Source organism: Canis lupus, chromosome 15 (genome assembly GCF_011100685.1).
Source record: "Canis lupus familiaris isolate Mischka breed German Shepherd chromosome 15, alternate assembly UU_Cfam_GSD_1.0, whole genome shotgun sequence".
In the NCBI taxonomy this organism is placed as follows: Eukaryota; Metazoa; Chordata; class Mammalia; order Carnivora; family Canidae; genus Canis; species Canis lupus.
Genome location: NC_049236.1, coordinates 49,423,799 through 49,436,054, shown reverse-complemented (window position 1 = coordinate 49,436,054; position 12,256 = coordinate 49,423,799). Strand labels below are relative to the sequence as shown.

The window sequence follows — 12,256 nt, the reverse complement described above, 5'->3', positions numbered from 1 at the left end:
AGGGGTCTTTTCAGATGGGTGATGCAAAACAGGGAGTCGTTATGTCACTGCAGTTTGCACTGTACCGCATCTTCCTGTGAAGTGGCCAGTGTGGTCTGTCACGTTAGTACACGCTTCCAAATGAGTAGTACTACTCAGATGTACACATTCAAGAAGCAAAAGCCAATTTAAAAAAACAAAAAGCAAAAGCCAGCTTTCAGATCAAGTGTTAGTTTTGCTGCCCGATCTGATCATGCCCTAACACAAAGGTCTTCGGTGACCAGTAACCAATTTTTGAACATTCCTGGATCCCTGGTAACAGTTGTTTTCTAAGACCAAAGTAAAACTGTTCCAATTAATAGATAAAAGCCACATGTATTCTATGTATTAAGTTTGTAAGATACTTAATACGGGAAACAGGAAACAATTACCCTTTACAGTAGCTTCCACTGGATGGATGTTACCCACCTTCAAGTTGGCTTAGAAGAGAACTTGAGTAAACCCACCATCAAACAGGCCAAACCATTTTCAAATGAACCTTTGTTAAGAGCTGGGTTGCCTGGGTGGCTCAGCAGTTGAGTGTCTGCCTTCGGCTCAGGGCATAATCCTGGTCCTGGAATCCGGTCCCACATCAGGATCCCTGTGAGGAGCCTGCTTCTCCCTCTGCCTAGGTCTCTGCCTCTCTCGAATAAATAAAATCTTAAAAAAAAAAAAAAAAAGATAAAAGAGCTGTGCCAAGCCCTGTGCAGATGTAGCAGATTGGAGCTTGGCTACTGATTTTATCTAAATGATGTCCAGCACAAAGATGAAACATTTAACCCAATTCATGGCACCTATCCCTCAATGAGGCCTCTTTAGACCCAACTTCCATCCACCCTGGAAAATCCCTGTCATTTGAGATCCAAATGTACAATTGTTTTATTGAAAACATTTGCTTCACTATGGGATATTATTAGTAGGGAATATTATTCATTCCTTTAATTCAACAAACACTGAACTTCTAGGCACTGGAGATATAGCAATCCTCGTACAATATTCTAGGGATACTTTTTAAAATTTTTTATTGAAAAAGCAGATTGAGGTGAAGGGCAGACAGGGAGAAGCAGACTTCCTGCTGAGCAGGGGGGCCCAATGCCAGGGGACTCCAGGATCATGACCTGAGTGGAAGGTACCCCACACTTCATGGAGTATTCTAGTAAATACAAGTGAAAACTATAGAAAAATAATGGGAATTAGGAATGCTGGAGGACAGGGTACAATTTTTAATAGGCCAAGCCGATCATTAGGATCTACTGAGACTTCGATACAGGAACAAGCACAGTGGCATTTAAGGGACAGTATTCCATGAGCAGAGAAAACAAGCCTTAGAACATACCTAGCCCACCCAGAATAGTAAGGACAACCTGGCTAGAAACATTAGGGGTACAGTAATAGGTCAGAGGCAAGATCACCTGGGCCACTCAGTCAAGGCCCATGTAATCTTGCTTCTGACCTCTTATTACCTTAAGGTGGTACCTAAGGGAACCAGGTAGGCAGCTAACAGTCCAGGTGGTAATAACAGCGGCTTGCTCCAAAGTGATCTCAATGAGGACGCCTGGGTGCCTCAGTGGTTGTGTCTGCCTTTGGCTCAGGTGGTGATCCTCGGGTCGTGGGGATTGACTCCCACATCAGGCTCCCTGCGGGGAACCTGCTTCTCCCTCTGCCTCTTTCATGAATAAATAAATAAAATCTTTAAAAAACACCGCTTATAAAAAAAAACAAAACAAAAAACACCGCTTATTGCCCAAAGGGGGGGGGGGGGTTATAGATCTACTTGTTCTATTTTAACAAGCCTTCCAGATGGTTTAAGAACCAGCTGAAAACATACACGTTAAAAAAGTTTCCTTTTATTAACCATCTAGAACACTTCCATCCAGATCACTACAGCTTAAAATAGATCACTACCCTTTTGCAGCTATTTAGTAGCCAAGAGCAATGGATAAGATCCATACAATAGTTCTGAAAAGTTCACACGGTCAGTTCAAAACATCTGCTTCACCGAGCCTGATTATTTAAAAAGAATGATAAGAAATTAAACATCACAAATATGTTTTTATTGGTCACCATTAAATGTCTGAATTTTAAACAGATTCTTGGACTGGTGGTTCATATCCATCAGCTCGTTCAACTTTAGCACCGGTCTCATCCCCCGTAGCTTTTCCAGAACTACTACCTTCACCATGAAGCTCCATGAGTTTTCCCACTAAAAGAAAAAAAAAAAAAAGTTATAGCACACCGCTGTCTTAAAACAATGCCCTTCAATACCATAAAGTGACAGAAAAGCCATCATCTGCCCCCCTCCCCCCAAAAAGAAAAAAAAACCCTCAAATGTATCTGGCCACATTCTGCCCACCCCCCCCACCCCGCCCCTGATTTTTCACTTACATTCAAACTTGGGCTTCTTCAGCATTTTTACTTTTCTAACAAAAACATCATGGAGTGGATAAATAGACTGACAAGCTTTTTCTATATCTTTTCCGATGCTGTCTGGAATCCTGTAAACCAGTAATGACAGAAAAGGATAAACTTATAAATATATCAATACCTGCCTTATTTAATCCATTAATCCACTCAAATCTTCACATTAGACAATCTTTTATTGCACTTTTACAGCTGGAGGTTAAATGATCTGAATTACACAGCTAGTTAGTAGGAGAGTAAGCATTTGAGCTTTCTGCCTTTTCTATTCCACCCTCTTAGCCAACTGCATGGGAACATCAGAAAAATGTTAAGTTTTATCAGTGGTTGTCATCTGGGACCGAAACATTTTGTCATCATCTATTCCCATACATTATTCATGGTGGCAAGTTTTGCCTATTCAGTATATTTTCTAATTAAGACAAAATCATTTCCTATGCTTCAAGTCTCACAAGCAGTCTGCCTTCAGACTGCTTCAATCAAATAAAGAAACCAAATCCCATTTACTGAGCACTTAACATGCTTTCATTTCAAGAGATAAACCTAACAGTCTCACAGACAAGATTTAAACACAGGTCGGACTTCCACCTTGTTTCATACGCTTTCCTTCAGCTCAGGGATAATCAGAGATTCAGAGTTATGTGGTAGGAGGAAAAGAAACACTTACAGTTTATTGACCACTTCTTTCAAGTCATTTGTTTGCACCTCTCGGGTCATGATTTCCATCATCTTTTTCCGAATTTGGCGGACCTGTTGGTGCTGAGCGTAAGAGGTCTTCCGAATCTGATTATTGCGTTTTTTAGTAAAACCAACACAAAATAGACGAAGCAAATAACCATCGGTAGTCTTTACATCAACATGAGCTTCAATCATGGTCTAGTGGGAAAAAAAGATATTGTCAGATATACCAGGTTTTAATGTTATCAATTTATAGCCCTCGAATTCTAATACAAAAAAAGCTAGAAAAAGTACTCATCATACAATATAAAGTATAATATAAACTACATGCCTAATTCACAGCACCTCCTTGAAGTGAACTTAGCAACAATTACTCCAAATCTTACTATCTTTCATATCTAATCAAATACAGTCCCTTCAACTCTTCTCTAGGTAATACTTCTATCCCCATCTCAACAGCACCCAGCCCCAGATTTTACACGCCAGCCTTTAATAGCCTATCCTTCCCACCCATCAACTGTATGACTCTATGTGAGAAACACGGTTAAGAGACTCTACATCACTTACTCCTTTTTAAAAAATGTCTGAATAGGTGAAATATCGCTCTAACACTAAATGCACTATTTTTAAATGTCCTTCATGCTCCAAACTAAAGCCTGATGACGAGTAAATAATCATTTTCACAGCTAAAATGTAATAAAAAATCCGCAACTACTTATATTATTGCCTAAAGTCAAAAAATTACTACTCTTAGGTAGCAACAAAAACTGAAATACCTCTGTATTTTGAAAATTGTATACTTCAGTTTAAAAAATGAGTAGTACGCTTACAGCAAAAGGACCTTAAAATATTTCCAGAAATTCAACCATAAAAATCTTAGGGAATGTCAGAAGTAAATGTAGCGGTATAATCAATATGTATCATTTGGGACCGAAACATTTTGTCATCACTCATTCCCATATACATGACATCCCCATCCCCAAACCGAATGGTTTAGCCAGACACATCTGAACCAATGTCATTATTTCCTAGGACAATGCTTTCTAAAGGCTTTGTGTCAAGCTTTACTTAAGCATGTTTACCTGGCTCTTATTTCATCTTCATAACTCTAAGAGGTGATACCCACCATTTTAGATAAAGGCATCAAGGGGCTTATTAGCAAGCTGTAAGTTACTTGCCAAAGAGAACACAACTGGGAAATGGAGCCAAGATTCCAACCTCACACCAGGAGCTCTGCCACTCTAACTCTGAAAACCCAACTTTAAAACTTACAAGAAAATAGACAAGTAAATAAACAAGTCTTAAACTCCACTTAAATGGGAGGATCATGGCTTGCTTACTCCTTTACTCAATTTCAAGAGTGCCAATCCCAGAGTCAGCACTCAGTAAAAGCAAACATCAAGGATTTAAAATGCAATGCGCTTCAAACACACATGCTCCTTTCTTGTCGTAACAGGCCATCCCTGGCCACTCACGCCAAAGCACCATCCCAAGGAACTTTTGTTCTCACCTGCCATTTTTTGACCATGGAGCACATTTTGTCACGGGTAAGATCCATGCCATGAAAATTAGTCAGGCAGTTTTTGCCCTGCACATCCTCAGTGATTAGCTTGAATTTCCTAAATGCAACTTCATCATTCTGCAGATCAGCAAGGCTAACTTCAAAAACCCGACCCTTGAGACCATCAGACGCAATTTCTATAAAACAAGAATTGTCTTATTAACAGTAAGAACCACACAAAGCCAAGCCAACAAAGAACATTTATGCTAAAGTTGAACTTAGAAAGTTAATGGTAAGTTATCAAGACCCTAACTTTTGTTAATCAAATCCACCTGGACACTGACGGACAGTGCTCACTAGAAACTAAGAGCCTTTGCACATTTTCTTAGTACATCTAAGGCCCCACCTTTCCTCTACAAGTGTTTTTACCAGACATTAAGCATCACAGTAGCCAAAGCTGCAACCAAGAGGTATTTTCTTAATTCTTCCACCACAGAACCACCAGTAGACCTTGATTTATGAAAAATACAAAACAAGAATAAAATACTCACTGGTTCCTTGAGTTCTTGTGACTAGTGTTTTTCCAATATTTCTTATATTGAACATAGCTGGCGCTTTCACATCATACCAATCTTTCTTAGAAAATGGATCAACCCTGTATTCACAAAACACTTATGTGAGTTTTATCGTAGATCACGTTATTCTTACTGAACTTTTAAAACTTTCCTCATTCTAAAAAAAAATTAAAAAACAAAGTAAAACTTTCCTCATTCTAATGATTTTGAAGAGCTAACTGGCACGTTAGCAACCGGACCCTGGGAAGAACCTGCTCCTCCCAGTGACGTGAGGGACGCGTGAGCGAACCCAGCTCTTGCCCACGATGCCCGCTTCACTGTCCCACCCGGACGCTCCGAACGCACACAACTCCGCGCCGCGTCGGCTCTGGGACTACACAAGCAGCACGGCCTCCGAAGGACACGCACGTCTCTTGAACTTCACTGGGGCAGCAAACGCGTACTGGTAACCCAGGCTCTTCAGGGACCCACCCGAGCTCATTAGGATCTCCAAGGGTCCCACCCAGCCCAGGGAGACGACGGGGTGCGAGGTCCTGGGTGGACGAGAGGGACCTCCTCAACCCCAGCCTCGGGAGCAGTACCACGGTTGCTCGTGACGTCTGCAAAGCCCGGGAGCCCACAATACGGAGCGCGCCGTCCCCGTGCAGCGTCGAGTTTAGCTCAGAAGAGACGCGCACAAGACCCAGAGGGCCAAAGACCAGAAGGCGGCCCGCGCCGGCGCAGCACCGTCCCGTCAGGGCGCCGTGCCGGGCTTGCCAACCCTGCACGGCCCTCACAATCCATCGGGCATCCTCGCCATCCGGCCCCCGCTGCCGTCTAGAACCCGCCCGCCGAGCCCAGCGTAGCCGCAGAAGGCTGGGCGCCAGGAGAGGAGCCACTTACACTTTCTTCTTGGCTCCCTTTTTGCCGCCTTTCGTAAGGCGCTTGTTCTTGCCGACCGCCATGGCGCTGCTGCGGGAGCCAAAAGGGCGGAAGTGCAACTCACGCGAGAACTTAGGCGTCCTGGGAGAGGCGTGCCATCTACGTGACCTTCGATCTTGCGTTTTTCCGGCGTCAAGAATATCGCGACAACAGAAACAGGAACTGCGACGGTAGCTGCCACAGCGCCCTCACGTGTGTGGAGACCGCGCGGCGCGGACGGCCGTCCGGGGGCCTGGCGGGGCGGGGCTGCGCGGCCTCCGCCGCGGGCTCCGGGTGCGTTGGTTTCCGCGGCTCTGACGCCCGGAAGGAGGTTTCCGTGGCGGGCGGCCGCCCCTCCGCGTTATGGGCAGCGAACTTAGCGATTCACCTGTTTCTTGTGGAGAGTGTGGGGTTTGGAGTCGGGCAGCAGGTCCAGTTTCAAATGCCAGCCCCAGTATTTAGCCCCGTGACTTGTCTGTGCTTCAGTTTCCTCGTATTTAAAAAGGAGATTGTAATATAATCTATACCTGCCTCATCAGGTGACTAGTAGGATCAAGTAAGTATGACTTTAGAGATGCTAGTGTGTGCACGTTGACAGGACCGCTGGCTGGTGGGGAACGTGCCCTTGTGAGCGTCCGGTCACGCGCGCGCTTTTCCAGACGCTTATACGTTGATGCAAGTTAATGTGATGGTTTCCTCGAGGGACTAGGAGTCCACTGTCCCAGATATTTTAATTTTTCAAGAAAAGCTGGAAATCGCCAAATTTTTCATTTTTTGCAGGTGATGCAAAAAAAAAAAAAAAAAAAAGGTTTTTGATTGTAGGGCTTTAGCAGAACACACCCTGATCAGATGTGGCTCATAAACGCCCAGTGGTGCAGCCCCTGGAAAGGGCCATACCCTGGCCCATCCCCGCGTGGTACCCAGTCACGGCCCTGGAGTTCTGGTCTAAACTGCCCCCCTGGCGAGAGCCCCGCACCAGCCAGAAACCGGGTCCCACTCAAGGCCCCACAGACCTTTAAATCCTGTGATCCCTTTCAGTCCTCCTACACGCTCCAAGGGTCCCACCCAGCCCAAGGAGACGAAGGGATGCGAGGTCTCCTACCCTCTACTCTCCCACCATCTCAAATACTCTTCCTAAATCTCCAATCCTGTTCTGAAACCTTTCAGTTATCTTAATCTAAGGTGCCTGCAGCATAAAGTCATTATTTTATTTTTTTAAAGATTGATTGATTGATTGATTGATTGATTTATTTATTTATTTATTTATTTATTCATAGACACATGAGGGAGAGAGGCAGGCTCCATGCAGGGAGCCCGATATGGGACTCGATCTTGGGTCTCCAGGATCACACCCCAGGCCACAGGCGGCGCCAAGCTGCTGCGCCACCAGGGCTACCCCAAAAGTCATTATTTTAAAACAATACGAATATACTTTACTGAATTGTGCACTTAAGAATGGTAAAGAGATAAATTTTATGATTTGATTTTTTGGGGGGGTTCTTAAAGTTGTATTTATTCGAGAGAAAGAGCATGGGTGGGGGTGGGGGGAAGGATAAGCAGACTCCACACGGAGCAAGGAGCTGGACAGGGGCTCAGTCCCGAGACCCGGAGATCCTCATGCTTTGGTTTTTTGTTTGTTTTTCACCACAATTTAACAAAATCAAAATCCATTGCCAAGCCAATAAAAACTCTTATGTGTCCCTGCTCATCCCCTTTCATCATCACCATGCCTTGGCCTTTACCAGGTCCCCCAACTCCTATAGAAAATTCCCTATCCCGGGGAATCCCCTACCCTAGTCTGCCTTCAATTTGGGTCATGGTCCCAGGGTCCTGGGATTGAGCCCTGCATCCCCAAAGAGCAGGGAGCCTGCTTCTCCCTCTCCCTCTGCCTGCCATCCCCCCTGCTTGTGCTCTCTCTCTCTCTCTCTCAAAGAAATAAATAAAATCTTTTAAAAACAATAATAAAATGAAATTCCCTACCTTGGGGGCGCCTGGGTGGCTCAGTCGGTTAAGGGTCTGCCTTTGGCTGAGGTCATGATCCCAGGGTCTGGGATAGGGGCTTCCTGCTGAACAAGCAAGGAGTTGGCTTCTCTCTCTGACCCCCCCCCCCCCCACCAAGCTCTCCCTCTTTCTTTCTCTCTCGAATAAAATCTTCAAAATAAATAAAATTCCCAACCCTAAACAGTTTTCTCTTCCCTTCATTCCTTTTCTCTCAGCAGCAAGCAAAACCTGTGCATTTTCAAGACTTTTCAGCCTCATTTCTTCTTTCAGTAAGAGATTGAGTCCCCAGACAAACAGGCTTTCCCTCAGACCTGCTCCCGGAAGACCGAGCACTACTTAACTTCTTAGTAACTATGGATTAAATGTGTTCCTTTCTCACGGTGAGCAGAAAGGACAGTGCAGTCATTTTCTTATTTGTACTCCCTTCTCTTAGCACATCATAGGCTCTCAAAATATTTGTTAGTTAAACAAATAAGAGGTAGATGACATCAATGGTGTTCCCAGTCTTCTGGACTTTGTGGATCAATCCAGATTTTCAAAATAATTCTGGAACCAATAGAACTGCAATTTTTAAATGTTGCCAAGCTATAAAAAAGAAAACTGCCATTTATTATCTGCATCACTTCAATTTTAGATTATATTTTGACCCCAAAATAAAAAAAAAGAACAAACATATCCTCTAAAAAGTCCATTCTTTTAAATAAATAAATCAACTTTATGCAAACCTCTTATTTTTTATTTTTTGCAAACCTCTTTAGACCATATTTTTTTTGTCTCACTGCAGTGGCGAAAACGTGACCAGTGGAAATCAGCGAGTCCGTCTAAATATAATATTGAGTCTAACAAACTCTCTTTATTAATTCTATATTTGTGACCTTGACGAAGTTTACTCCAAGGTGGCAGTTCACTACTTAAAACCTTCCCAGTGGAAAATGTTATAGATGTCCAGGCCACCTACTCCAGAATAAAAATCAAACTTGTCTTCTTCCTGGCCTGATTCCTCTCTCTGCCTGAGAGTGAAAAAGCCACAAAGGAGGCATTAATGAAGTCAGCTGCTTCTACTTTCTTCTAGCAACACCGCACCTGAGGGATTTGTCAGAGATATGTATTTGAATCCTCTGTTTTGTAATAAGAGCTTTTTTAAAAAAAATTATATTCCTTGACACTGTTACATTAAATGGTGCAATTATCAGTTTTAATTATATTGAATGAAAGCACAGAGCATGTAAAATCAGGTTATTGGGTCTCAACCATTTGAGAATTTCGTAATTCATATAGAGTAAACTGGAACAAATGTCAGGCTATATCAAACCCAGTAAAATGTCAAATTGTTTCATTGATTTTTCTTTTCATCTGTGACTAATCTCTTAAATTGATCTAGTGATTTTTAACTTTTGATTACTGTGTCTTTTGCTTCGAAAAGGTTAGTTTAGTTCTTTTTCAATTTATGTCACTTTGTCGTTTCCTATTCTTTGAAGGCATCTTCAATATAGATTTAAAACAGTAAGCATAATTGTTTTATAGTCACGTATGGTAATTCCAGTATCTGAAGTCTCTGTCAGTCTGGGGTTTTTTGTCTATGTTTGTGCTGGCGCCCCGAGTAGAGTCTAGTTTCATTGAGTTTCTAGTTATCTTTGTGTACTGATCATTGCATTTGAAAACTAATATTTGTGGGAATAATTTGAGGCCTACAATGAAGATATTCCCTTTTAGATATGATATGTATATCCTTCTGCCAGAGTCCTGCAGGCGTTTAACCCAGCATTTTTGGTCTTACGCTTCCTGGGCAATGCAGGAGGTTCAAACCCAGCTATTATTCCTTGTAGGTGTCCTACTCTAGATTCAGCTTTTCCTGGTGTAACCCTTTGAGATCACAGTTTGCTGAGAGGAGGATCTCCTGTTAGACTCACACCTTCTGTGGACTCTGGGATTGGATTTATGTCCTGTCACTCACACGGCTATCCAAGTAAGTGTTCCAGTTATCTGGAACCAAGAAAGACAAAAGTTGTTAGGTGTTTATCTTGTTTATTCTTCCCCTCTCTCCTGTTCTGGACAAGCAATTCCTTACTAAAAAGAATACATTTTATTTTTAAGATTTTATTTTTAAGTAATCTCTATACCCAGTGTGAGGTTTGAACTTAAAACCCCAAGATCAGGAGTTTCATGCTCTCCTGACTGAGCCAGCCCAGTGCCCCAAGAATAGCATTTTAAGTAGAATTTTGGTTTGGAAGCTTGGGGAACAGTAAGTCATTTATTTAACTGATGTTTAGAAATTTCTTCCATAAATGGAGAAATTTGAGGAAATCTTGCTTTGTTATCTTAAATTTTTAAATTATGCATTCTTTTCTTATCCTGATAAAATAATTGCAAATTTATGTCTTTTTACTGATGACATTATCATAAATGCTTAAATGATATTACTAAATCCTAACCAGATTGCAGTGAAACTAGTGCTCTGGGCAGCCCCGGTGGCTCAGAGGTTTAGCACCACCTTCGGCCAGGGGCGTGATCCTTGAGACCTGGGATCGAGTCCCACATCGAGTCCCACATCGGGCTCCCTGCATGGAGCCTGCTTCTCCCTCTGCCTGTGTCTCTGCCTCTTTCTCTCTCTCTGTGTCTCTCATCAATCAATAAATAAAATCTTAAAAAAAAAAAAGAAACTAGTGCTCTCACTCACACTTGTTGGCATTTTACAAAGATAAGCCGTCTGAAAAGTAATTTGTTGATGTGATTCAAAAACCATTGGTGTCCTGCGAATATATAAGGAAATAGTTCAAAATTGCGAAAAGCCTGTATGTGTAAAGATATTATCCAGTCGTAATCATAAAATTAGAAGATGAGAAATAATCTAAATGTTTTAAAATAAGGAAATGAAAGGGACAACTGAGTGGTGCAGTTGGTTAAGCCTTCTGACTCTTGATTTTGGCTCAGGTCCTGATCTCAGGTCATAAGATGAGCCCCTTATTGAGCCCAACGTCAGGTTCCAAGCTTAGCCCAGAGTCTGCTTAAGACTCTCTGCCTCGGGCAGCTTAAAAAGGGAATTTTATGGTATGAGAGTCATATCTGAAAAAGCTGCTAAAAATTTTAAAACATAATTTCTAAAGTGAATATTTTGTATGAAATATCCCAGTGTTTGAGCTTTTACAAATATTTAATTTGCCAATCCTGTAGCCTAATAATTAAATATCATTCTATCTTTGAACCTCCCAGCTCTCTTCCCCCTGCTACCAACACAGCTGTCCTCTTTCTCATGGAGACCTTCATTCTCTATAATACATCTGTGATACTGTGATTTATAATAAGAAATACATATGTTGAGCACTTGGGTGGCTCGGTGGTTGAGCATCTGCCTTCGGTTCAGGTCATGATCCCAGGGTCCTGGGATCGAGTCCTGCATCAGGCTCCCTGCGGGGAGCCTGCTTCTCCCTCTGCCTGTGTGTCTCTCTGTGTCTCTCATGAGTATATAAATAAAAATCTTTTTTTTTAAGAGAAATACATTTATTTCCATTTTTTCTGGGTTGCTAGTATAGAGTTCCAAAAACCCTTGGGATTTCCTAAGTAATGAGGTCAGTAAAGGTCTCTTGTTAAGAGTGAGTTTTGGATGCACTTAAGGATGGGGGCTGGTTGCCAGAAGGACCAACCCTGTAGTTACAGAGTTGGTATTTTCCATCCCACCCCCCTGACATCCCTTTAGGAGTTGGGCTAGAGATTGAATTCAATCACCAGTGGTCAGTGATCCATCATACCTATGTAACGAAGCCTCTTTAAAAACCCAAGGTGGCAAGGGGGTGCCTGGGTGACTCAGTCAGCTAAGCCTCTGACTCTTGGTTTCAACTTGGATCATGATGTCAGGGTGCTGGTCAAGCTCCACATTCAGCGGAGAGTGGGGAGTTTGCTTCTCTGCCTCTCTCTGCCCTTACCCCTGCTCGCATGTGAACACTTTCTCTCTTTCTCTCTAAAATAAATAAATGAATCTTTTAAAAAAATAAAAATAAAAACCCAAGATGGCAGGGTTCAGAGAGCTTTTGTGTTGGGAACACATGGAGATGTGGGGAGACTGGTGTGTTTGGAGAGAGCATGGAACTTTTTTGCATCCTTTTCCCATACCCAGCCCTATGCATCTCCTCCACCTGGATGTTCCTGAGTTCTATCCTTTTATAATAAA

At 42.6% G+C, this 12,256-nt stretch overlaps 1 protein-coding gene, 1 long non-coding RNA gene and 2 other non-coding genes across 6 annotated transcripts in view; 1 reads left to right on the top strand and 3 right to left on the bottom strand.

Moving 5' to 3' along the window:
• Positions 1 to 1,845: 1,845 nt before the first annotated feature.
• On the bottom strand, positions 1,846 to 6,230 carry RPS3A (ribosomal protein S3A). Its single transcript, XM_038559013.1, has 6 exons — positions 6,073 to 6,230; positions 5,167 to 5,270; positions 4,625 to 4,812; positions 3,104 to 3,312; positions 2,404 to 2,513; positions 1,846 to 2,221 (listed from the first exon to the last, which is right to left on the bottom strand). The coding sequence occupies exons 1-6, from the start codon at positions 6,132 to 6,134 to the stop codon at positions 2,100 to 2,102; spliced, it is 795 nt and encodes a 264-aa protein (XP_038414941.1). The 5' UTR covers positions 6,135 to 6,230; the 3' UTR covers positions 1,846 to 2,099.
• LOC119869420 lies at positions 2,732 to 2,801 on the bottom strand. The gene has a single exon (XR_005370993.1). It is a non-coding gene; the product is annotated as a small nucleolar RNA SNORD73 (small nucleolar RNA).
• On the bottom strand, positions 3,997 to 4,069 carry LOC119869485. The gene has a single exon (XR_005371038.1). It is a non-coding gene; the product is annotated as a small nucleolar RNA SNORD73 (small nucleolar RNA).
• A 96-nt stretch (positions 6,231 to 6,326) lies between the features above and the next one.
• LOC102151307 overlaps positions 6,327 to 12,256 on the top strand; it is a 55,972-nt gene continuing 50,042 nt past the window's right edge. Inside the window, exons 1-2 of one of the 3 annotated variants that reach the window (XR_005370870.1) lie at positions 6,327 to 6,646; positions 9,918 to 10,057. This is a non-coding gene — a long non-coding RNA (uncharacterized LOC102151307). The remainder of the gene's footprint in view (positions 6,647 to 9,917; positions 10,058 to 12,256) is intronic. The other 2 variants (XR_005370868.1, XR_005370869.1) reach the window with 2 other exon arrangements.

Excerpts from the sequence above, each read along its gene's own strand:
- RPS3A (XM_038559013.1), bottom strand. The coding sequence starts at position 6,134 with ATGGCGGTCGGCAAGAACAAGCGCCTTACGAAAGGCGGCAAAAAGGGA. Across the intron at positions 3,313-4,624 it reads CCATGGTCAAAAAATGGCAG|ACCATGATTGAAGCTCATGT; the intron begins GTGAGAACAAAA and ends TTTTCCCACTAG. Across the intron at positions 2,514-3,103 it reads AAAGAAGTGGTCAATAAACT|GATTCCAGACAGCATCGGAA; the intron begins GTAAGTGTTTCT and ends ACTGGTTTACAG.